This window comes from Schistocerca gregaria, chromosome X (assembly GCF_023897955.1).
Source record: "Schistocerca gregaria isolate iqSchGreg1 chromosome X, iqSchGreg1.2, whole genome shotgun sequence".
Lineage (NCBI taxonomy): Eukaryota > Metazoa > Arthropoda > Insecta > Orthoptera > Acrididae > Schistocerca > Schistocerca gregaria.
In genome coordinates this window covers 210855352-210879695 of record NC_064931.1, presented here as the reverse complement: position 1 = coordinate 210879695, position 24344 = coordinate 210855352, and the positions used below count along the sequence as shown (strand labels likewise).

The following is a 24344-nucleotide window of genomic DNA, read 5'->3' as shown; positions in this document are numbered from 1 at the left end:
GCATGCAGAGGAAAAAGAAATTTTGAAAAATGGTGCTAGGAACAACAACTAACTTTCGCCATGGAATATAAGCAGCGCTACTACACAGCCATACTTTGCGGACACGAAGATAAATACTGGCACCGAACCTTCTGTGCTAGTAAACAGAAGGGGAGGCAGTAGAAGTGGTATTTCTTTTTTCATGTTTTGACCACTGAATTTTGAAACACCATCCAATGAAGGAAGTAGAAATTCAGTATTGCTAATCTTCGAATGTAGCAGCCCTTCAAATACTCTTAGCACAATGTGTAAGACATTAAGATTCATGCACGAATGTGTATGCTGAGGCTTATTCTGATTTCTGGTATTGTTACATCAAATTTTCTGAAATGCTGGTGCCAGTGAACATAATGAAGCACTATCATTACAGTGCCAAATTCAAGAAGGAAGTTATTCCTTTTGCAGAAAAAAATTCTAATTGTGCTACAGGTCTGTGACACAGGATTGATGAGATCAATTATTTCAATGTTGCAGTAGCAGTAAGGCATTTAGTGGGCCAAAATGAGGCAATATCATGCTCCTGATGTAATTTGAAATTACTCCGTTATGAAACAGTGTCAGAAATGTCTGCATGGGAACACTGAAATTTTAAATATTAGGGTAAATGAAATTGCTAAAGTGCAAAAAAGTCTAAAATTGGTCTTTTTATGAAGTGCGCTGGTTTTTCACTTTGGGGGCGAACTTAAGTTGCAAAGAAGCTGAAAAATTTCACAGAAGCTGAAAAATTGCAAAGAAAAACTTGTTGAATTTCAGCATTTCATAATCAGGTGGCACACTGGAAACCAATACCTTTTTGGCCAGATAAAAAGTGCTGACCGAACTCCCATATAGGAACATCAATGATGTACAAAAAGACAGGTTCTCTACTTACCACACAGGTGACACGTGCAGGCAGGCACAATTAAAAGACATTTACACATAAGCTTTTAGACAAAACCTTCATCAGCAAAAGAAAAACACACACCACTCATTAACACAAGCGAACACACCCCATACACACGACTGCCAACTCTGGCATCTTGAGCCACGAACATATATTCTGACATGTTATCGAATTATATGGCTGCTACCAGAGGAAAGAAAGATGTAAGCATTCTTACATAAAGAGGTGAAAAACAGTAGTTTTCCATCATGCTCGCTTGCACAGCAGATGGACATAAATTACTTCCATTCATGTTTTCATGTGAAAGACTTTAACAATATCAGAAGTTTCCAAAAAATGTAATTTTACGAGCAAGTGAAAGTGGATGGTTTTCAGAGGACATGGAGCTGGAATGGATTAGGCTTGTATGGAATTGTCATCCTGGTGCAATGCTTACGCAGTCTGCTTGTGCTACATGCATACACAGGCAACAACACCTGTGGTAAAATGAAAATTATAAGAAAGAAAAATGGACTCGGCAGTAATTCCAGGCAAAATGACATTAGTTCTGTGACCGCTTGACGTCTGTTTGAATAAACCATTTAAGGACAAGCTTAAAAGCATGTACAGGGTAATAATTATTGAACTATGTGAAATAAAAGCATCATAACTTCTGAACGGTTTGTATTATGGTATTCAAACTGCAGTTGCCATGGGGCATGATGGGAATTAGTATGTACTGTATGGTTTGGTTTACCGATGAAGCTCAATTTCATTTGGATTGGTTAATTAATAAACAAACCTGGCACATGTGCGGGACTGAGAATACACATTTTGAGATCGAGAAGTCTCTGTGAAGTGTGCAGTCGGTGCTATATTCCTTGATGGCATGGTGACTACCAAATGATACATGTATGGTTTTGAAAGATTATTTCATCCCCAATATCCAAAATGATCCTGATTTTGACAAGATGTGGTTCATGCAAGATGGAGCTTGACTCCATTGAAGCAAGAGAGTGTTTGACATCCTGGAGAAGCACTTTGGTGACTGCATTCTGGCTCTGCGGTACCCAGAGGCTATTGGCATTGGCCGCCATATTCTCCGGATCTGAACACATGTAACTCCTTTTTGTGGGACTATATTAAAGACAAGGTGCAGAGCAAACAGCCCCAAAACATTGCTGAGCTGGAAATAGCCTCAGGAAGTCACTGGCAGCACTGATGTTCCAATACTTCAGCAGGTCATGCAAAGTTACACCATTCATCTGTGCCACATCCTCGCCAATGATCAAACATTTCATAACTTAAATCCGAACATCTGTAGTGATGCTTACATGTTGAATAAAGTGTGTGCACATCATAGTTTATAACTAATTTATTTTTTTCCATTCAGTTCAATAATTGTCACTGGCTTTCGAAAAATGACAGACAACTGATACCTACAGGATGCGTTAAGCACTCAAGTTCGTCGCAAGTGTGCCAATGGATTGATGATTCATGGAAGTGTGTTCCAAATCGAATTGTGCAACAAGCATTTCAAAAATGTTCAATACTGAATGCACTACGTGGTATGGAGCATGATGCTGTGTATGAAGAACTGAGCAACAAGGAATCAGGTCACAGTGATTCAAAATTATCTAATTGATATTTTAAACAGTTTGTAAAATTTGTATTATTAATCTGATTTCATTTTGTTTTATATCTCCTCTTTTAATTTCTAAGTTATTATTATTCTTTTTTTGCAAGTGTTGCTAGTCATACATTTGAAGCCTGCACTACAAATCTACTATGAAAAGCCAACTGGCAACCCCGTGTTTATGATTTACATCAATATGGCCGACACTATGTCTTGGATGTTTCCTTAATAGTGACAAGAGATGGTTCCTATGAACTGTGAATCACATACTCTCTTTGTCATAAGAATAATATGAATGTAAACATTATGCCATGTATTCTTCTGTGTTATCTGTTACCTCATTTAAATCCTGTCCACATAACTTGTTGAGGCAACAGCAAACATGGAAGAAAATACATACCATGTAATGTTTGTATTTGTATTATTCTTATGCAGAATAGTGACACAGTCAGAAATGAAGCACAGCAACTGACTTCTAGTATAAATTTTTAAATCTTCTACAACTATAAATTATGTGCAGCCAAGTTATATGGTTTTAAATGCTTGAAAAGGTAAATTAATATACAAAATAACCTTGCTTAAGTGGGACTGCTACACTTACAACCTGAACCCAACTACTGCAGTCATATTTTCATCCGTTCTATCCAATTTGTATCATATGTTAGAATGAACCAACTTTATTTCAATTTTGAAGTGTGGCTTACAATTTTTCCCCCCTTGAATTTTAAGTCCCTTTTTTTCGGGTGCTGCTTAGGTTCAAATGAAGCTTCAACTTGGGTAAATACAGTAAATCAGCCTCCACTTGTTGAGGAGCTGTGCATGGTACTCCGTGTGTAAGCAACTGAAGCATTTTGCAGTGTTGTTGCATTGTCTTTCTGTGAAAGCAAGTTAAAATGACTGCAAAAACAAACAGACCTATTGTATGTAAATTATCCTACAAGATCTAATTTCCCAAAGTGAAGGGTATATTCAGCTGGTGTGGAAACAGCATTTCCTTATACTAACATGGAACTTCAAATGCAAGCTTCAATGGAAAAGTTCAAACACATGCAATTGGCCTAGAAAATCATTGTTATAGGGTTTTGAGATAAAAAATGTGTACTGTACACAAATGTTCCGAGAACTCAGAAAATATTTGTCTTTCCTTCATTTCATGTACAATATTTCTGGATTACTGAATGAACTGCTTTAATGGATCCAAACATTTTGGACAGAATTCATTTTTCACAAGCAAATACAAGATAATGTACGACAGATACAGCACAGAATAAATGTCAACACCAAATGTAAAAATCCAATGTCATACTGACCTGTACACACGACAAACAGCCTGTGTGTCGTGACATGGATTCCACGATGCATCAAACACTACAACCCTATTGGCTCCAACAAGGTTGATACCTAAGGAACCAGCTCTTGTGGAAACCAGAAATAAGTGTATGTTTGGATTCGAATTATATTCATTTATTAGTTTTTCTCTTTCCAAAGCTGTTGTGCTACCATCCAGTCCTGTAATCACAGATGCAGTTTAGCCTTGACAGAAATAATAAACCTGTAACTTTAAAAACAAACTGAAAAATGCTCGCAAATAATAGTAATTTACTGAAAAAATTGAAAAACCTAATGATAACTGAGCATAGTTGTAATTTCTATATCGTTGATTGTTGTTGAGAAGGCAAACACACATCACAAAGCAATAGAAAGACACGTAAGTTAACCTTTACAAAACGAAGTCTTTTGAATTTTTTATTATTTTCTATATCAAACAGTGGTGAAGGTGTATAGTATTACATTCATGTGTATACCAGGATGGAAACAAATTGGGAACACATGACAATAAACAGCGTTTATGCAGAGTAAGGTAAAAGGCAAGATTTTAACTTTCACTGGCGGAGATAACCTAATTATCAGTGTTTAATAAATCTAGTGGAAAGCAGAATTAGGCTCTCTAATTTCCACTGTGGTGAGCAACTGTTTATTCACATACTCTTTTTATCATTGTGGAGGAGGATCACAACACCTCCAAGAAACATGGCTGCCATGTATATACATAGTGTATACGCGGACAAGGAAAGAAAAATTCCTGGATTTCTCGCAGATATCCCGGTTAAAAATACACTTTCTCCCGGATGAAAACATACTTTCTCCCAGTTAACTGACAGTATATTTTAGGATGTAAATTTTCTTGGAGTACCAGTATTGTGTTATCTCATGTTTGGCTCTTTATTATGGCATAATGCCATACGTGCTATAAGATGAAAACGTGCCCTTGAAATGCAGCTAACAGTTGAAAGTAGCCAATAGTGTGGAATTAAACACTTCGTTTCAAATATATTGACTGCCTCAGTGCAAAAGATTAATAAAAGAAATTTTTTTTCAAACCGACAAAAATAACTTCACTGTTTTGCAAAGTAATTAATGCTTGACTGTCAGAAACATGGAAGTAAAATAAAATCTGAAACTAATAACATATTTTAGCCTTCCATAATTATGTGAATGAATTTTTATTCACTTGATAGCTCCCGGCCATAGAAAACTGTTTTGTTTTCATTTGACGTGAGAGCTGTAAACGAAGAGGAAAAAGCAAAACCACTAAATGTAAACAAGGGCCACGTGGAGAATACCCACTTCCCCACTATAACTCAGACTGCTCTGCACATCAGCCCAGGATCTACAGTATTTCCAAACCGGGGCAATACTAGATAGTGACCCCCCACCCCACCCCTTTCTTGAGCGTTTGAGAAAGGACGTCAAAAATTTTTAAAAAATCGAATTTTTAAAACTACGTTCATTTTGTAGCGCACATCTTTCTGAAAAGTGTGATGCATAAAACATATGTGTTAAAGGAAATGTAAGACATGTTATTTGGTCTTTAGTGTGCCAAAGTGCAATGCCATGCCTCTTCACACAGCAGTCTTCTATCGCACGTCACTGTATTTTGCTCTGTGGAATTGAAATGTCCATATTTTGTAATGGATGCCATCAAACTATATTCAGGACAGTGGAAATTAAAATGTCCTGTGGTGCCTCTCCTGCTTCTAGTCAGCCGGTTTCACATCCTGTTTTTTTTTTTTTTCTTATTTTTTTAAAAAAAAGAACTCTTCAGAAAATTTGCACTCTATATTTCATATTAGCCAACAACTTGCTGCTTTGTGTGACCAGTACAGACAAAACATGATCGATTTCTTCAATCCTTAGTGCATAGAATTTTTTTTCTCTAATCTTCCTACAGCTTTACATAGTGTGCTTTTCTTTCTGTGAAAGACTATTACTTCATCAAAGTTTGTAAGCGTTTTGCTACATGAAAAATCGAAATGTCGTTGTCTAATACTGAATAAGCTGTTAATAGAAATAGGGTCCAAGATTGGTGTGGTTTCCTGATCTGATTACGTCTGTTTTGTCACTGTTTGCTATATAAAAACAAAATAGGCTTTTCTAATACTGCAGCTATTGTAACAAACACCAAATAAACGAGACTGTTTTTGCACAAATGGTCATTTTTATAACACGAAAGAATATAATTAACAAAGTACCAATATCAAATGTCTATTAAGCCTACTACAAACAAAAAGTTTGACATTAGGAAATAGTTTCACACTTAATTCATATGCTCCAGTTTCTCAAGCACAAGATCTAAAAGTAGTAGTACGAAATTTTTGTACAAATTTGAAATCGTCATATTGTTCCATAATTTGTGTGAAGTTCCTATTTCTTCTCCTTCCTCGTTCTAACGAACAGTCCTGTCATCATTAATTCTGTAACTATTCCTGCCAATGTCAAAGCTTATTTGCCAGTTGACTTCACTAACTCTGCCAGAATCATCAGTTTAGTTATTCTCCAGTTAGGCGTTGTTGCATGTTCGTTCAATGCGTTTTTATTTATTTAGTTTTAGTTTTGGTCCTGTGACATCTTGTACAGATATGGGACAGGTCAATAAATGATACAGAGAGAGTGCCTGGTGAAGGGGGAAGGCCACAGGCATAAATGCTGGACCAGATCCACTCGAGGAGTAGTCTCAGGTCACACCTGATGAAGGTAACAAGTTACGTTACCGAAATATCGTGCAAGTACGACGCTGATATTCGGCAGAACATCCGACAACTCAAGATGTCATTAGATCACCAGGAAAGCCTGAAGAATTACATCTTGTTTGGTTTATAATACAATTTGGTATCTCATCAAAACCACATGAAAGTTTCTTTAATGAGCTCACTGCCAGTATGAACTCACTCTGTGTGACCTGCTTGAGAAACATAGACCCCATGGGAGGTTTACAGTTCTCAATGAAGTGCATATTAGTATCCTGAAAGCTGCTTCAGTAAGATCATTTGCAGCTTTGCCAAAGTACTCATTGAAGATATTAGCTACAGAGGTAGCATCACATACTTGTCTTGTTTGTTTTCCAGCTTTAAGCTAATATTTTTTGCCACTGGTTTTGTGTGTGTTTCAGATCTGATGATGTTCCATGCGGCTCATGTTTTGTTTTTTGATTTGCAGATATATTCATCATTTCCCCTTTTCTTTGCCTCTTTAATAACTTTGTGGTATATCTTACTGTATTCTTTGATATAATTTTGCATTTCAAATGATATATTATTTTGTTTTTTATACGAATGTAGAAATCTTTTCCTTGCACAAGAGATTTTTATGCCCTCAGTAATCCAACTTTAGTTTCTGGTTGGTTTTAATTTACATTGCTTCAGTGGAAGACTATATCAAAATAGTACTTACATGAGCCATGAAAGTTATCAAACATTCTATTTACATCGGTTTCATTGAACACTTCATCCCATGTTTCTCGGTTTAATATGTTGCAAAAGTTTGCTATATTGCCATTGCTGAAGTCCCTGCAGTCAGTTATTTTAATGGGAGATATTTTCTCTGAACATAATTCCAGTGATAACAACACAGCCTCATGATTACTGTATCCCACCTTAACTGCTTCACTACTGTACGGAGAAAAGGTTTCGTCAATGAAAATTTGGTCTGGTGCAGTTTTACTATACCTAGTGATTCTTGTCGGTGTATTTACTGTGGGGATTAAGTCGAAACTCTTTGTCATATATAGTAATTCATCTTTGTAGTGTGAGGGTTTCAAAAAGTCTGTGCTGAAGTCTCCACAAATGATTTTCATTTTCTTCAGTTCGACGATATTTAACATCATTTCAAATTTACACAGGTATTCTTCTATGTAAGCATCAGGGGATCTGTATATAGTCAAAGAAACTAGTTGAATGTCAGTAAGTTCAATAGCTGCCATTTCAAAGACGTTTTCTTTATTCAGTTCAAGGTATGTTTGGATTGCTATATACTTAAATTCTGCTTTGCAAAGATAGGTATCCATCCATGTTTATAATAAGACCTGCAAAATGAAATGAATAGGGAAAAACCAGGAATCTTTAGTGTTTCTATTTGCGGTTATTCTAGCCAATGTTCTGTTATCCAGATAACATCAACATTTAGGTCAGAACACAGTATTATTTCTAGTTCTTGTGATTTGTTAGTCAGAGACTGAACATTATGATGCATTATATGAAATGCTCCAGAAAATAATATACCAGAAGACTATCTCAGAACCATACAGGACCTCCCATTACTGGAGTTATACTGCTCAAAAATATGTAAGCTTTACAATGGTAAGTGTGAAAAAGAAAATATTTTGCCAGTGAAGGCCTGCATTTACTGTAAGGTGTTCAACTCAGAAGTTTTATAGGCTAAGAAGTGATACCTGCAATAACTGTGACAGATTAGAAAATTCAATAAAAGCAGAGGAGGACACCATTAAAAGAAGCAGTCCAATGTTTGAGAAAAAGCTCCACCTAAGAAAGGAGATGTACAAAAATCAAAAGAAGGTTCGGCACATCTAACTACTTTCAATGTTGAAAAAAATATTGCCAACTACAATGCTAACAACCAGTGTTATTTACACATCTGTCTACAATAGACAGATGAGGACATTTAATTTTGGAATACATGAGTATAGCACAGATCACATTTTCACGTATATGTGGTCTGAGAATATAGCCTCATGTGGCCCTTCAGAAACTGGTTAATGCTTGCTGACGTATGTAAAATCATTGCCACCTGACATTAAACAAGCAAGTGCCTGCAGCAATAGTTGTAGTGGGCAAAAAAGAAACCAATTAATTGTCCAATTTTGGCTGTACATTGTTGCTCATGCATCTATTGAAACTGTTGATCTTAAGTTCCTCGTGTCTGGTCACAAAAAATATTGATAATGATTCTGATTTTAGTCACACTGAGAAGAAGAAAAACAAAACCCAGGTTACATCTGTGGCACAGGATTGGCTGAAGTTTGCAGAATATGCCAGGATGACGTTTAATGTGTATGAAATGATATATTGAAGACTTCCTTGCAGACAGAATTCAACACGAGATAGTGTGGTTGTCTGTAACAAAGTAGCAATGCCCAAAGATAGTAACGATTTGCACAATGACCACCAGAAAATTGATGAATAGTGCAGGCTCTGGCAGTTAACCCCGAACATAAATAAATGTAACATACTGCGCAAACACAGCAAAAGAAATCCACTACTAGAAACAGTATCTACCACAACATATCTAGGAGTAACTATGAAGAGTGATCTTGAGTGGAATGACCAGATAGGACAAAGGGAAACACAGATGTAAGAATCATAAGGAAATGTACCTCATTTACGAAGGATCTTACGAGGCACTTGTACAACCAATTACTGAGTGTTGATCATCTATCTGAGATCCCTTCCAGATAGAACTGATAGAAGAGATATAGAAGATCCGATGAAGAGCAGCACATTCAGTCATGGGATCAACTAGTCAGCAGGAAAGCGTTAAAGGAATACACAAGAAACTCCATTGGCAGACATTACAAGAGAGGCATTGTGCATCATGAAGAGATATACTATTGAAATTTCAAGAGAGCCCTTTCCAGGAAGATTCGAACAACATATTACTTCCACCCACATACATCTCATGTAATGACCATGAGGAGAAAATTCGAGAAATTAGAGCCAATACTGAGGCTTACTGACAATCATTCTTCCCACGCGCATTTCATGAGTGGAACACGGTTGGATGGTTCAGCTAATGGTACAAAAAGTATCCTCAGCCACACACCATTAGGTGGCTTTCAGATGTAGATGTACGAGATGATTTCCTATCCACAGAATCAACTGAAGAACTTCTGAACAACAGAAAAATAGAGACTGAGAAGCAAAAGGTTAACTGGTTGACAATCAGATTACAAAGGAGCTGTAGAATGGAAAGTGTAGATATGTAAATTAACATGTCTCCTCAGAATGGGGTTTAAAAAGCACGTATCCACTACTGGAAACAGTAAGTTATTTTTCGTTCTGTCTTAGTTTTGTAACTTACATTCACAATGTGCCACTTTGTACTACACAAATGTACTTTTACCACGACCAAAATTAAACTCATTCTGGAAGAAAATTGATGTAGACAGTCAATGCACCTGAAGATGTGCCCCCACAGTTCTAAAATGCATCATGCATTGAAATAAAATCACGATTGTGACTGAAGATGGTTGTTCTTTATTTTACAAAAGTAATACAGCCATAGAAGAAATACTGACAGCAATGGATAAAATTAGGCAAATAAAACTGATTTATATGCAGACGGCTACAAGAAAAAACACTGCTACTAAATTTCACAATAGAGAACACCACAAAAAATCACCAGTTACATTGGGAATGACATTCAGTTCTGTAAATGCAGTCAACTGTGAAAACATTTTGCTAAACTTGGCAAATGTGACTTTTCTGTCTCACAAAAACAAGGGGTGGTGGAGGGGGGAAGGTGAGATACTTAGTGATCTTGCTAGAGTTTAAAAAAAAAACTACAAATGTAATCATTATTTTCTGCTGCACATTGTCATGGTTTACCAGAATGGTCAAGTCTAAATAAAGTAGTAGTTACTGCAAATAAGGAGGTACAAAGCATGTGTGATTTTAAGAACGCACAATGTGTTAACAAGAGTAATTTAGCAAGAATATTTCACAATGCCCATGGCCTCAATCTTAACACATTACAGAAGAATTTTGCGATGACAAATGTTTCATAATAATGGGTAAGAAGTTAAATTGTCAGCGTGACAGTAACACAATTCATTCTTCTTATGGAAAAGAGCCATGTATTTTGAGGACAATAAGGTATGGAATATTGCGTCACACATGTGATTTTTGTTGTGACCAGCAGAGTTGTTTAAACATAACAGTTTTAGCTACGATGGTTTGAATGTGTGTAAGTCTCACCTGCCTCAAAAACACTGACACATTTGTTACTTGTGACTATAATTTTTTGGGTTATAATGTACGAGGCATAGAGAGCTGAACTGAAATTAAGTAACTATAATTTTTTGGGTTATAATGTACGAGGCATAGAGAGCTGAACTGAAATTTTTGAATTCTTAGTTATGGAACTGACTCCTCGTGCAGTTTTTAAAGAGTAACAACAATCTGTAGGTAATAGTAGTTCAATGTAATAAATTTTAGACTAGCCACATTTTATAGGATAAAGCTGTTGGTAGCTTTCCCTTTTCCTTAGGAAAACATAGAAATAGTTCCATGGGTATCCCAGTTTTTCATCCACAAGGACTTGGAAATTTTAGTACTTAAATTATATTTCCTTCTGTTCCTTCCTTTGCCACCTGGAAGCAGTTGATGGTCACAGAACTGCAGCTGCTGTGATACTGAGAAACCTTAACATCACTATGACTCCTCCATTTCTCCTGGTGTAATTGAGGACAAAATAATTATTGCATACACAGCCAGATCTCAATGTCCAACAGACACAATATTTTGACCAATGGCCAGGTGTCAAATGAACTTCAGTGAATAATGTCACGGAGGAATACTGCCATATAAAACCAAAGTTTAAAACAGGTTTCTGAGGAATTGGTCAGTAGAGCTGTTGGAGTCAATGAAAAATGGAAATTTACTTACAGGTTTTAGATTTTCATAACACAATCACATTAAAGAAGGTGAATCTCCATTAGAATAGGCTATTACAATCAAAATTTGATGCCAAAATTAAAGATATGAAAAAAATGAAAAGTGTACAGCTTGCACAGACAAAATTCCAAAGATTTACACAGAGACATCTGCATGCAGTAGAAGCATCAGTTTTGGAAGAAAATTAAGACACTGAAAGTATGAGTCATAAAACACAAAGTTCATACAACGTTTAAAAAGCCTGCTGGTTTGCAGTAAATGACAGAAAAGAAAATGTAATCAAATCTAAATTAGTGGGATGACAACTGTTAACAGTGACATTATTTGAGACTGCTATTGTGTTAAAAAAAATTACAATTATGTATTTGAAATTGCTGTAGAAATTGATGTATGCATAGAACAAGATATAAATATCGATATGAGATCGGTAGGGAAGCAAAATCCAGTAAAATCGGAATTAAAGACACACTGAATCTAACTGACAGCCTAAAGAACAAAAGCACTGCTGGCTGGAAAAAGACATCTTACAATACTATCATTACTTGGCCTTCATTGAACATCTTACAAAGGCTACAATTTTTGAGAATCATCACTAGATGCCAGTCCATACATCTGCCCAGTCAGTTTGAACTAGATGATGTCTGCTCAATGGAAGGCAATTTGTGTACTAAAGTTAGTGTTAAAGTGGACTGACGGAAAGTGCACAAGATCTTCAGAACCCTCACGCAATTGTTCAGCATGAAAGAGACTCATCTAAAGTAAATATTTTTTGCACCATTTCTTTTTCAAAAGTTTATGACCTCTTCTTTTTTGAGGAAAACACAGACACACAAATGAGCCATTTTCGAATACTGCAGACTTTGCTTTTCCCACAACTTGAGGACGACACTGTTGACTTCATATTCCATTAAGATGGAGCACCACCACAGTGCCACTATATTGCACAACAACTCTTTAATGACATCTTGCTTTAATGCCTGATTGGGTGCACAAGACCCGGAATCACTGCCCTACATTCTTGGCCTCAAAGATGTGCAGACATGACCCTAGGTAATTATTTCTTGTGGTGACGTGAAGAAAATTGTGTTCATTCCCCCTTTACCTCATGACACAGATGAGCTGTAGGACAGAACAAGAGCTGCAGTGACTTTGTAGATATGTTACATTGAGTTTATGATTATGTCTAGATGTTATCTGTGCTGATGATGATGATGAATACATAGGATATTTGTAATTACACAATAAAAATTTTAAGAATTCGAGTATTTTTCAATCTGTCTCTATTTTGTAATACATTTCAATCAATAAATATTGCCACAGAACAAGCTGAGTAGCACCGTAGTGTAGTGGCTATGATACTAAACTGTTGCATCGAGTGTCACGAGTTCCAAACTCACCTAGACTGTACAATTTTAATTTCTATATTCGGTTTGAGTACATTCTAGAAGTATTCACAAATGGCAAGAATCACTGTACTGGAATGTTCTGTAGCTGTAAATATACTGTATGTGATCTGGCCGGAGGCAGTTCGCTCCGCGCACTTGTATGTGCAAGTGCTGAATAAACATTCGTTAAGTGAAGTTAGTGTTCGTCATTCATCTGCTTACACCTTCCTCTATGTGACATTATTCTGGTGAAGGTACTGGGTATTGGAACTTGTGATATCACACATTATCGACAACACAGTGGCTCCCATCAGGCCATAACAGAGCCACCATTTACGTGGTGAGAAACCAGAGTTCAAGCCATATTCAACATATCGCAATCTTTACTAAGAAGTGCTCGAACTGTTACGGGAATCGGCAACACACTGTGAGTAACGAGTATAATGGACGGGGGCACTACGAATGTAGTGCGGGGCAATACGTTGAGAATGTGGGTTTTGCGGGAGGCGTGCCAGAGATAAATCCCTGCAGTCACGCTATCCTCTGTGTCCTCGGTGGCTCAGATGGATAGTATGTCTGCCTTGTAAGTAGGAGATCCCAGGTTCGAGTCCTGGTCGGGGCACACGTTTTCACCTGTCCCCACCGATGTATGTCAATGCCTGTAAGCAGCTAAGGGTGTTCATTTCATTGTAATTTAAGGTCACAATCTATCGGAGACAGAAGAAGAAGAGGACATCACGATGACAGCAACTGTGTGCCACCACACGAGACATCCTTCCGGGTTCTCTGGTGACTAGGGCCAAGATCCAAACAAGTGGCTGAAGGTATATGAGCGTATAGCCAAATTTAACAAATGGGATGACACCGTGTGTTTGGCTAACGTATTTTTCTACTTGGAGGGCACTGCCAAGCAATGGTATGAGAACAATGAAGAGAAGTTCACAAGCTGGGAAGTATTTCAGGCAGAAGTGCACAAGTCAGTGGCACACAACAACAGAAGTGCAAGGACGAAGCTAAATTAAAGTCTAGGGCACAGCATCCAGGAGAAACGACAGCATCCTACATTCAAGATGTCTTGAAGCTGTGTAAAATAGTGGGTCCTCGAATGAAGGAGGAAAATAAGGTTGCACATCTCTTGAAAGGTGTTGCTGAGGACATGTATCAAGCCCTACTCCCGAGAAAGGTTTCAACAGCAGACGACTTCATAAAATGGTGCCAGTATATCGAGACAATGCATCAAAAAAGAATTACATGCAAGAAGTTTGAATGGCTTCAAAATGTCCTATTGATGTCTGTGATGGAGGAAGAAATTGATTTCACAAGTGTTTTTCATCAGATAGTAAGAGAGGAAGTTCAGAAGGCACGTGGATTGCACAGCGAGCAAAATACCAAGATGCTTCAAGGGGTCATAAGAGAGGAAGTGGAACAGATATTGAACCCAATCTCTTGTCCTTCATTTCCCTTTAAAACGGTTAAAAAGTCGAGACCCAAGCGAAGTTGTGTTCCTACAATGCCACATGAGCAACCTGTTTGGACACCAAGGAAGACTGATGTCTGGAGGACCCAGGATAACCAAAAAGTATGTTCCCACTGCAGACGACCAGGATGTGTGGTGCTTTACTGTCGAGAAAGGTGGCAGATATTTGATGATGTCTGCACCAGAAGATAGCAGACTGATCTTAGCCAACACCAACTCCGGGACAACGATGATGAAGAAGAAGATGTGGGTGCAGGATGGCATAGGTCACCATCACCAGAAGCTAACCACTGGAAAGGACGCTCCACAACACTCCGATCAAGGTTTCCATTGTTGTTTAGAAGCTCCACCCGATCACCTAGCCTCTGTAACCTGGAAAACTAAAGGGTGCGACCTGTCTTGGAAGTGAGGCAGCCGAAGAGAAAAATCCTCCGCCATCAATCACTACAAAAATGATAGGAAATTACGTCGATATCCTCATGGATGGCCGACCAGTCCAAGCTCTTGTGGACTGTGGAGCACCATGTTCAGTCGTTTCGGAGAAATACTGTCGCCAGTTGCAGAAAACCGTATTTGCAGACAGCAAAACATCTCTGGTGAAGTTGGCTAATGGGAAATATGTACAACCTACAGGAAGATGTGTCATTCTTGTGGGTATAAGTGGTCATACACAGCTCTTAGAATTCATCGTCCTAAAAGAGTGTAGTCATGACGTCATTCTCGGATGGGACTTTTTGAAAGCTTCTCAAGCAATTATAGATTGTGGTCGCTCAAAGATTATGCTAGATGAGATGAGATACTGTGAACAGGAAGATGCACATCCGAGTGTGTGGAGACTGTGTGTGCTGGATGAAGTGATCATTCCTACAGTCAGTGCTAGAAAGGTAGCTGTCATGTGTCATGCATCAACCCATGGATCTTGTAGTGGAATGTAAGAGAAGCATACCACTGAAGAATAACTTATTCATCCCAATCTCTGTCATCTCATTTAAGAATGGATTTGGTGAATTGTGGATAGTTAAGTGTCGCCGAGAATCGCAGATCCTTCCAAGACGCATGTGCATAGCCAACACTGAGCCGTTAACTGAAGAACAGCTGAGCGTGATAGAAACCTCCCATGCCGAGTCTGTGGGCGAAATTGGCACTACCACTACAAGACAAGGTCTTCTAGCTCGACTATCACCAGATCTCCCTAAGGAACAACAGAAGAGGCTACTTGCCCTTATTCAAGAGTTCTCTGAATGCTTTAATCCACAGGCGAAGAGCAAATAAGATACATTGACGGTGAAGCACCGGATTAGCACTGGAGACCATCAACCAATAAGCCAGAGAGCATACCATGTGTCAGCAACGCAACATCGAATAATTGGCGACGAGGTAGAGAAAATGATGAATAATGACATCTTTCAGCATTTGCAGAGCACATGGTCGTCACCAGTGGTCCACATCACGAAGAAGGATGGCAGTTGGTGCTTTTGAGTTGATTACAGGAACCTTTATAAGATAACTAAAAAGGACATTTACCCTCTTCCACCAATTGACAATATGCTACATTGTATGAAGGGGGCCAAGTTTTTTTCAACCGTGGACATTTACTCAGGATACTGGCAAATTGAAGTACATGAGGCTGATCGTGAGAAAACTGCATTCATCAACCCTGAGGGCCTGTATGAGTTTAAGGTAATGCCGTTTGGTTTGTGTAATGCACCAGTAACTTTTAAACAAATGATGGATAATCTTTTAAGGCACCTGAAATGGACGATGTGTCTTTGTTATTTAGATGACACTATAACGTTGTCAGAGACATTTGATGAACACATAAAAAGACTGAGGGCTGTTCGTAAGTGTCTCCAACAAGCCGGATTGAAAGTGCCTCTTTGGAGCAAAAGAACTCAAAATACTTGGGCACCTTGTGTCAAACGAAGGTGTGCGACCGGACCCAGAAAAGGTGAGAGCTATAACGGAATTTCCTATTCCTAGAAGTATTAGAGATGTGAGAAGCTTCCTCGGATTGTGTACTTATTACTGCCGTTTATCAAAGACTTTTTTTTATCAAAGCCAGGCCACTCCAAGAGTTGTTAAAATCCAATGCTAAATTTATCTGGTGTGGTGCTCGACAAAATGTGCTGCAAAAAGTTCTGATGAATGACTCAGTACTTGGTCTGTATGATGAGAGAGCACCTACAGAACTACACAGAGTTGCCAGCGGGTATGGGATCAGTGCTGTCCTGGTGCAGATTTTGGATGGAAAAGAGAAGGTTCTAGGACACTTACAAAATCCGAGAGAAATTACTTAACTACAGAAAGAAAATGTCTTGCTGTGATCTGGGCCATGTGCAAATTTCGACAGTATCTCCACGGAAGGCCATTCACAGTTGTTACAGACCATCATTCACTTTGTTGGTTGATAGGTCTTAAGGATCCAACAGGACAACTCGCCAGGTGGGCATTACGTCTTCAAGAGTATGACATTACCATAGTGTACAAAAGTGAAAGAAAACACCAATACGCCGACTTTGATGAAGACAGCGACTGTCTCGCTGCACTGCAGGACCTCTCTGCTGAGCAGAAGAAGGATGCCAATAGTTAATGGATTACTTTGCAAGAAAAACTTTGATCCGTTTGGAAAGAGGTGGCTACCAGTGATTCCTAAACACATGCAGTTAGATGTTCTACAAAAATTCCATGACACACCTGAGGCCAGACATTTAGGATTTATTAAGACATACAATAGGATCTGCAAGAGATTTTTCTGGCCAGGTTTATTTAGGAGTGTCTGTCACTATGTGTCGCACTGTCGAGAGTGCCAGAGGAGAAAGGCAGTTCCTCAGAAACCACCTGGCCGACTCATACCAATTCCACCAGCCAAAACGCCTTTCCAGTGTGTTGGGATTGACCTCCTCGGGCAATTTCCAATGTCTGCAAGGGGCAATAGAAGGATTATTGTTTGCACTGATTTTCTGACATGCTATGTCATGACAAAAGCCGTGAAAACAACCGAAGCATTCGAGGTAGACAAGTTCATCGTAGAAGACATTGTATTAAAACACGGTTCCCCAAGGTTGTTAATTACAGATCAAGGAAAAGTTTTTCAATTAAATCTTGTGACAGAGAGAAACCGTCAGTGCAACATTACTCATCACATGACGACTGCCTACCATCTGTAAACTAACGGGCTTACTGAACGCCTTAATAAGATCTTGGCTGACACGCTATCAATATTTGTTAATGTTGAGCAGAGCAACAGGGATAAGGTGCTACTTTTCATGACGTTTGCCTACAATACCGCCAAAAAAGACACCAGAGGATTTATGCCATTTTTCCTGGCACATGAGCATGAGGCGACAACAACGATGGACACTGTGTTTCTGTTACATTCTGATGGTGTGGACGATGACTAAATTGGCCAGGTGTTAACCAGAACTGAGGATGCTTTGCAGTTAGCTCGACGCCGCATGCTGTAGGCTCAAGAAAACCATCCCCGAAGGAATGACACGAGCCACCGCCCTGTTGTCTATCAGCCTGGTGACCTCGTCTGGATCTTCACTCCTGTTTGGAAGGTTAGTCTCTCCGAGAAGTTCTTCAGACGCTACTTTGGACCTTTTAAGGTTGTACGACAGTTGTCGGATGTTTCTTATGAAGTTGAAGATTTGTAATCCGATACAAGATCAGAGATACGGCCCACGTCCTTCGAATGTAGCCCTATAAGGATGCTGCAACCCAGGACAAATTTGAAGCTCCAGTAACAGGCAACAAGTGCAAAGGTCACAAAGAATGTAGCAGCAAGGTAAGATCTAAGATCACCACCAGGGCGAACATCAGTCATCGGGGAGTCGGAGTATACAGGACCAATGACTTGTTCCCGGACTAGGAGAGCGTAACACCGAGACACTGTTCTCTTAAGGAGGGAGAAATGTCACAGAAGAAGCCGAGTAGCACCGTGGTGTAGTGGATATGATACTAAACTGTTGCATCGAGGGTCATGAGTTCAAAACTCACCTAAACTGTACAATTTTAATTTCTATATTCGGTTTGAGTACATTCTAGAAGTATCCACAAATGGCAAGAATCATTGTACTGGAATGTTCTGTAGCTGTATATATATACCATATGTGTTCTGGGCGGAGGCGGTTTGCTCCGTGCTCTTGTATGTGCAAGAGCTGAATAAACCTTCATTAAGTGAAGTTAGTATTTGTCATTCATCTGCTTACACCTTCCTCTACGTGGAAATATAGAAGCTTTTCACTCATATCTTTCTCATATGCTCTGTACACACTCACTCTGACCAAAAGTAGATGTAATAATGCAATAACACTGTTCTAAACTCCCAGTAATATGTATACACACTGAATTTGGGTGGCATCAAGGCAGTTTCTTAAGCAGTTAGTGGTATAATGAGAGGAGAACAGATGCAAACACACTGGTTCTCTAATAGCCTTTCCACATGTATCTAAGCAATCTATATATACATAATATACATGAAGTTACTATTTTCCTCATGAGCAAGAAATCAATGTTTTTCAGCATTGGGGGCACTGCAGCAGCATATCGTATTTAGCTCAACGATACACCTCTTATGTAACATGCATTTACTGACTTTCTGCAAAGCACTGCCAAAATATTTGTTGGGAACATCCCTTGCGCTATCACTTCACATTTCTGGAAATGTGCATCAACACTATCATTCTGATGTGTGTTAAGAAAAAACACTGAACATATACATGACTGTCTTACTGAGTGCAAAATATGAACAGGTTAATACTTTACACCTGCAAACAGAGATCCTGTGAAACTAAGCTTGCTCTGTTCCTCCACGAGATCCACTGTTCCGTCGACAACTGCATCAGGTCGATGCAATGTTTCTTAATTTCAGGTAGGCATTTGACACCACCCCACACTGTCGTTGTGTGAAAAGATATGAGCTTACCAAGTATTGGAGAACATTTGTGACTGGATTCAAGACTTCGTTGGAGACAAAAGTTAACACATTACTCTTAATGGAACAAAATTGACAGATGTAAAGGTAATTTCCAGAATACCCAAGGAAGTGTGACAGGACCAGTGACAGGACCATTAAAAAAAAAACCACACACACACACACACACACACACACACACACACACACACACACACAGTGGATTGATAGCGACCAGGCCAAATATCTCACAAAATAAGCATCAAACAAAAAAACTACAAAGAACGAAACTCGTCTAGCTTCAAGAGGGAAACCAGATGGCGCTATGGTTGGCCCGCTAGATGGCGCTACCATAGGTCAAACAAATATCAACTACATTTTTTTTAATAGGAACCCCCATTTCTTATTACATATTCGTGTAGTACATAAAGAAATATGAATGTTTTAGTTGGACCACTTTTTTCGCTTTGTGATAGATGGCGATGTAACAGTCACAAACACATAAGAAAGTGGCATCACATAACATTCCACCAGTGCAGACGGTATTTGCTTCATGATACATTACCCGTGTTAAAATGGAACATTTAACAATTGTGGAAAAGGTCAATATTGTGTTGATGTATGGCTATTGTGATCAAAATGCCCAACGGACATGTGATATGTATGCTGCTCGGTATCCTGGATGACATCCTCAAAGTGTCCAGACCGTTTGCCAGATAGTGATGTTATTTAAGGAAACATGAAGTGTTCAGCCACATGTGAAACATCAACCACGACCTGCAACAAATGATGATGCCCAAGTAGGTGTTTTAGCTTCTGTCGCGGCTAATCCGCACGAGTAGCAGACAAATTGTGCGAGAATCGAGAATCTCAAAAACGTCGGTGTTGAGAATGCTACATCAACATCGATTGCACCCGTACCATATTTCTGTGCACCAGGAATTGCATGGCAATGACTTTGAATGTCATGTACAGTTCTGTCACTGGGCACAAGAGAAATTACGGGACCATGACAGATTTCTTGCGCACGTTCTATTTAGCGATGAAGCGTCATTCACCAACAGCGGTAACGTAAACTGGCATAATATGCACTATTGGGCAACAGAAAATCCATGATGGCTGCGACAAGTGGAACATCAGTGACCTTCGCGGGTTAATGTACGGTGCGGCATTATGGGAGGAAAGATAATTGGCCCCCATTTTATTGATGGCAATCTAAATGGTGCAATGTATGCTGATTTCCTATGTAATGTGCTACTGATGTTACTAAAAGATGTTTCACTGCATGACAGAATGGCGATGTACTTCCAACATAATGGATGTCTGGCACATAGCTCGCGTGTGGTTGAAGCGGTATTGAATAGCATATTTCATGACAGGTGGATTGGTCATTGAAGCACCATACCATGGCCCGCGCATTCACTGGATCTCTTTCTGTGGGGAAAGTTGAAGGATATTTGCTATTGTCATCCACCGACAACGCCTGACAACATGTGTCAGTGCACTGTCAATGCATGTGCGAACATTAAGGAAGGCATACTACTCGCTGTTGAGAGGAATGTCATTACATGCACTGTCAAATGTATTGAGGTTGACGGACATCATTTTGAGCATTTATTGCATTAATGTGGTATTTACAGATAATCACGCTGTAACAGCATGCGTTCTCAGAAATGATAAGTTCACAAAGGTACATGTATCACATTGGAACAACCGAAATAAAATGTTCAAATGTACCTATGTTCTGTATTTTAATTTTAAAAACCTACCTGTTACCAACTGTTTGCCTAAAATTGTGAGCCATATATTTTGTGACTATTACAGCATCATCTATCACAAAACGAAAAAAGTGGTCTGACTAAAATATTCATATTTCTTTACATACTACACGAATATGTAACACAAAATAGGGGTTCTGATTTAAAAAAACACAGTTTAGATCCGTTTAACCTATGGCAGGGCCATCTAACGGGCAACCATAGTGCTATCTGCTTTCCCCTTCAAGCTAGACAAGTATTGTTCTTTGTAGTTTTTTCATTTTACACTTATTTCATGAGATATTTGGCCCGGTCATCATCAATGGACCACCCTGTATATATATTAGAAAGTGCCAGATGCTCTTTAAGACTATTCGCAAACAATGCAGTTGTCTATAATAAAGCAGCAGTGCCAGATAATGATAATAATTTGTAGAATGACTTCCAGAGAACTGCTGAATGGTGCAGGCTCTGACAGTTGACCCTGAACGTAAATAAATGTAACATATAGTGCATATGTAGGAAAAGAAATCCACTACTGTACAGCTACACTATCAATGAAAAACTACTGGAAACAGTATCTACCATAAAATATCTAGGCGTACCTATCCAGAGTAATCTTCAGTGGAATGACCACATACAACAAAAGTAGATGCCAGACTTAGATTCACAGGAAGAATCTTAAGGAAATGTAACTCATCCACAAAGAAAGAGGCTTATATGGCATTGTTGAACCAATTCTAGAGTCTTGTTCATTCATCTGGAATCCCTTCCAGGTAGGACTGATTGAAGAGATACAGGAGATCCAATGAAGAGCAGTGAGTATCATCACGGGATTGTTAAGCTGGCAAGGGAGACTTACGGAGATGCTCAACAAACTCCATGGGCAGATGTTACAAGAGAGGCAGTGTGCATCAGCGAGAGATTTACTATGGAAATTTCGAGAGAACTTTCCGAGAAGAGTAGGACAACATATTACCCCCCCCCCCCCCCCCCCCACACACACACACACACACACACACATCTCACGTTATGACCACAAGAAGAAAATTTGAGAAACTTAGAGCCTATAAAGAGGTTTACCAAAAATTATTCTTCCCATGCACTATTCGCGAGTGGAACAAGTGTGGAGGGCTCAGTTAGTGGTACAAAAAGTACCCTCAGTCACACACCATTAGATTGCTCACAGGGTACGATTTAGATGTTGTTGTAGATACTTAGTCCACACCAACAAAAGATACTTATAATTATCACATGGAAGATACTGAGTATTGGCAATCTGAATGAAGTCTGCAGTCCCTGGTATTGACTTTGTGCATACACTACCAAAATTATAAAGGCTGAAAATACTTACTGTAGTAGTTCCAGTTCCTTGCCCAAGTTTCCTGCCGTCCAGGAAGATTTGTTCGTTGAAGGAAGTCTTCAATTAGGTTTAAAGTAAATAATGACTGACTGAACACTAAAATACGATCACCAAGTGCCATTGATTCTTCAAGAATGCAAAAGAATACTGCCATTTTTGCTGAGCTTTCTATAGATCCTGGAACATAGTTCTTCAGAAGCTCTGTAGCCTGTAAGGTAAACAAAGATTCAAAAGACTGAAGAATACAAAAAGTCGTTAAAACAGTATTTGAAATACGATAATTAAGACAATATCTTTTTGAAACAATAAAATACCTGTATATAGGATGGTAATTTTATACCATCCAACAATTTTCCTGAGATTTCTATGTCTGTTCAGACTGAAATTCCAAATTTCCAAGAGCCAAATTTTGTTGAGTGAAAGCAAGTTTTGTTTGAGCATGTACAAAGTTTTCATTTAACACACTGCTAACTACTAGTGACTATTCAGAGTTCAGGTGGGATTGGAAAAAGATATGTATTAAACTGATGTTCAAGAAATAATATTCTGTTGTAAAACTGTATCAAGCTACTGCACAAAATTTAAAACCTTATGCTGCAAATATTTTCACTGAGAAAACTAACTAGATATGGCATTCTCGAAATTGTTGATATGCCACTATTCAAAGATGCTTCTTTTCTATTCTCTCACACAAATATTCTGTGTTCACAGAGATACCACACGCCTTGTAATACTATGTAAGGAGCACGAAACCATTTTAACAGTACCAATGAGGTATGAAAATGTTTTTTTATTTTTTTTTTATCCCCCCCCCCCCCCCCCAAAACTGACAATGTCCACATCATTACAGGCAGAACCCTCCAGCAGCACAGGATTGAGACTAAAATTCCAACTGGACAGAATTTGGCATGATATCCCGCAAAGGAATGTCCAGCTACTCTGTCAATCAATGCCAAGCCAAATAACTGCTTAAATAAGAGTCACATGTGGACCAACATGTTATTGAATTCCTCCATTTGTGAAGATCTTTCTCTTGAATAAATCAACCTATTTTTCTGAAAATGAATTGTTTTTTCTTTTCTGTAAATGTACCATACATCACATCTACCAATTTCCATCCCATACAACAAGTATCCCAAGATTTCCATGACCAACTTGGTTATCTAAAAAGCCATATTCATCCTTGGAGAGTACAGATGCAACCAAAATAATAGCTCGAAATTGTGGGCCACACCATATCCATGTTTAATAGTAGAATGGTATGCAATCTAATTCAGAATTGTATTAAGACATCTGCCATAAATAAACCTAAGGCTGTCTGAACAAATGTCTGGACAGTACCACTCTCTTCCACAACAGGTTATTTCATGTTGTTTCATCTTAACAATATCTGCAGTGTTCAAACAAGGGATGGGCAATTTGCTCCTGAATTTATTCAAAGAGCTAGTGCACATTTCAGTGCACACAGCTGGCCATGCGGAGAGGGAGAGAGGGAGGGGGAGGGGGAGAGGGAGAGAGAGAGAGAGAGAGAGAGAGAGAGAGAGAGAGAGAGAGAGAGATTGATTCAGTCACAAGTTAATTCACTGAGTCACTCTGTCAGTTTCTCTTTGCACTCTTGGCCCTTCAAGCGATCCTCTCAACTCCCAGTTACTTCCACCAGATAAGATATGTAACGTAATTTACCTAGGTTGGTAATGTCAAAAGGGACAAAACTAGCCAATCGTTAAATGGTGAAGTAAACAGGTTATTTCAAAATAAATAGTCTTTGTAGAAAAATGATTTCACTCAAAATATTCAATTAGGTTCTCTGTAATCCTGACACAGTTCTCTCTATTCAAGTTCGGCTTGTTGAGAATATTATCTGTTACAATAATATTGATACGTATCACACATCTTTATTTTACTTATACGTTAGAGCATTTTATATGTATGTAGACTATG

The 24344-nt window shown here is 38.7% G+C and overlaps 1 protein-coding gene across 3 annotated transcripts in view; it reads right to left on the bottom strand.

Annotated features, from left to right (window-relative positions):
- The window catches only part of LOC126299611 (uncharacterized), a 468671-nt gene that overhangs the window by 49327 nt on the left and 395000 nt on the right, over positions 1-24344 (bottom strand). For all 3 annotated transcript variants that reach the window (XM_049991647.1, XM_049991646.1, XM_049991645.1), the window contains 2 exons: positions 22395-22611; positions 3848-4046 (listed from right to left, as the gene is read on the bottom strand). In XM_049991647.1, coding sequence (XP_049847604.1) covers positions 3848-4046; positions 22395-22611 — 416 coding nt within the window. The remainder of the gene's footprint in view (positions 1-3847; positions 4047-22394; positions 22612-24344) is intronic.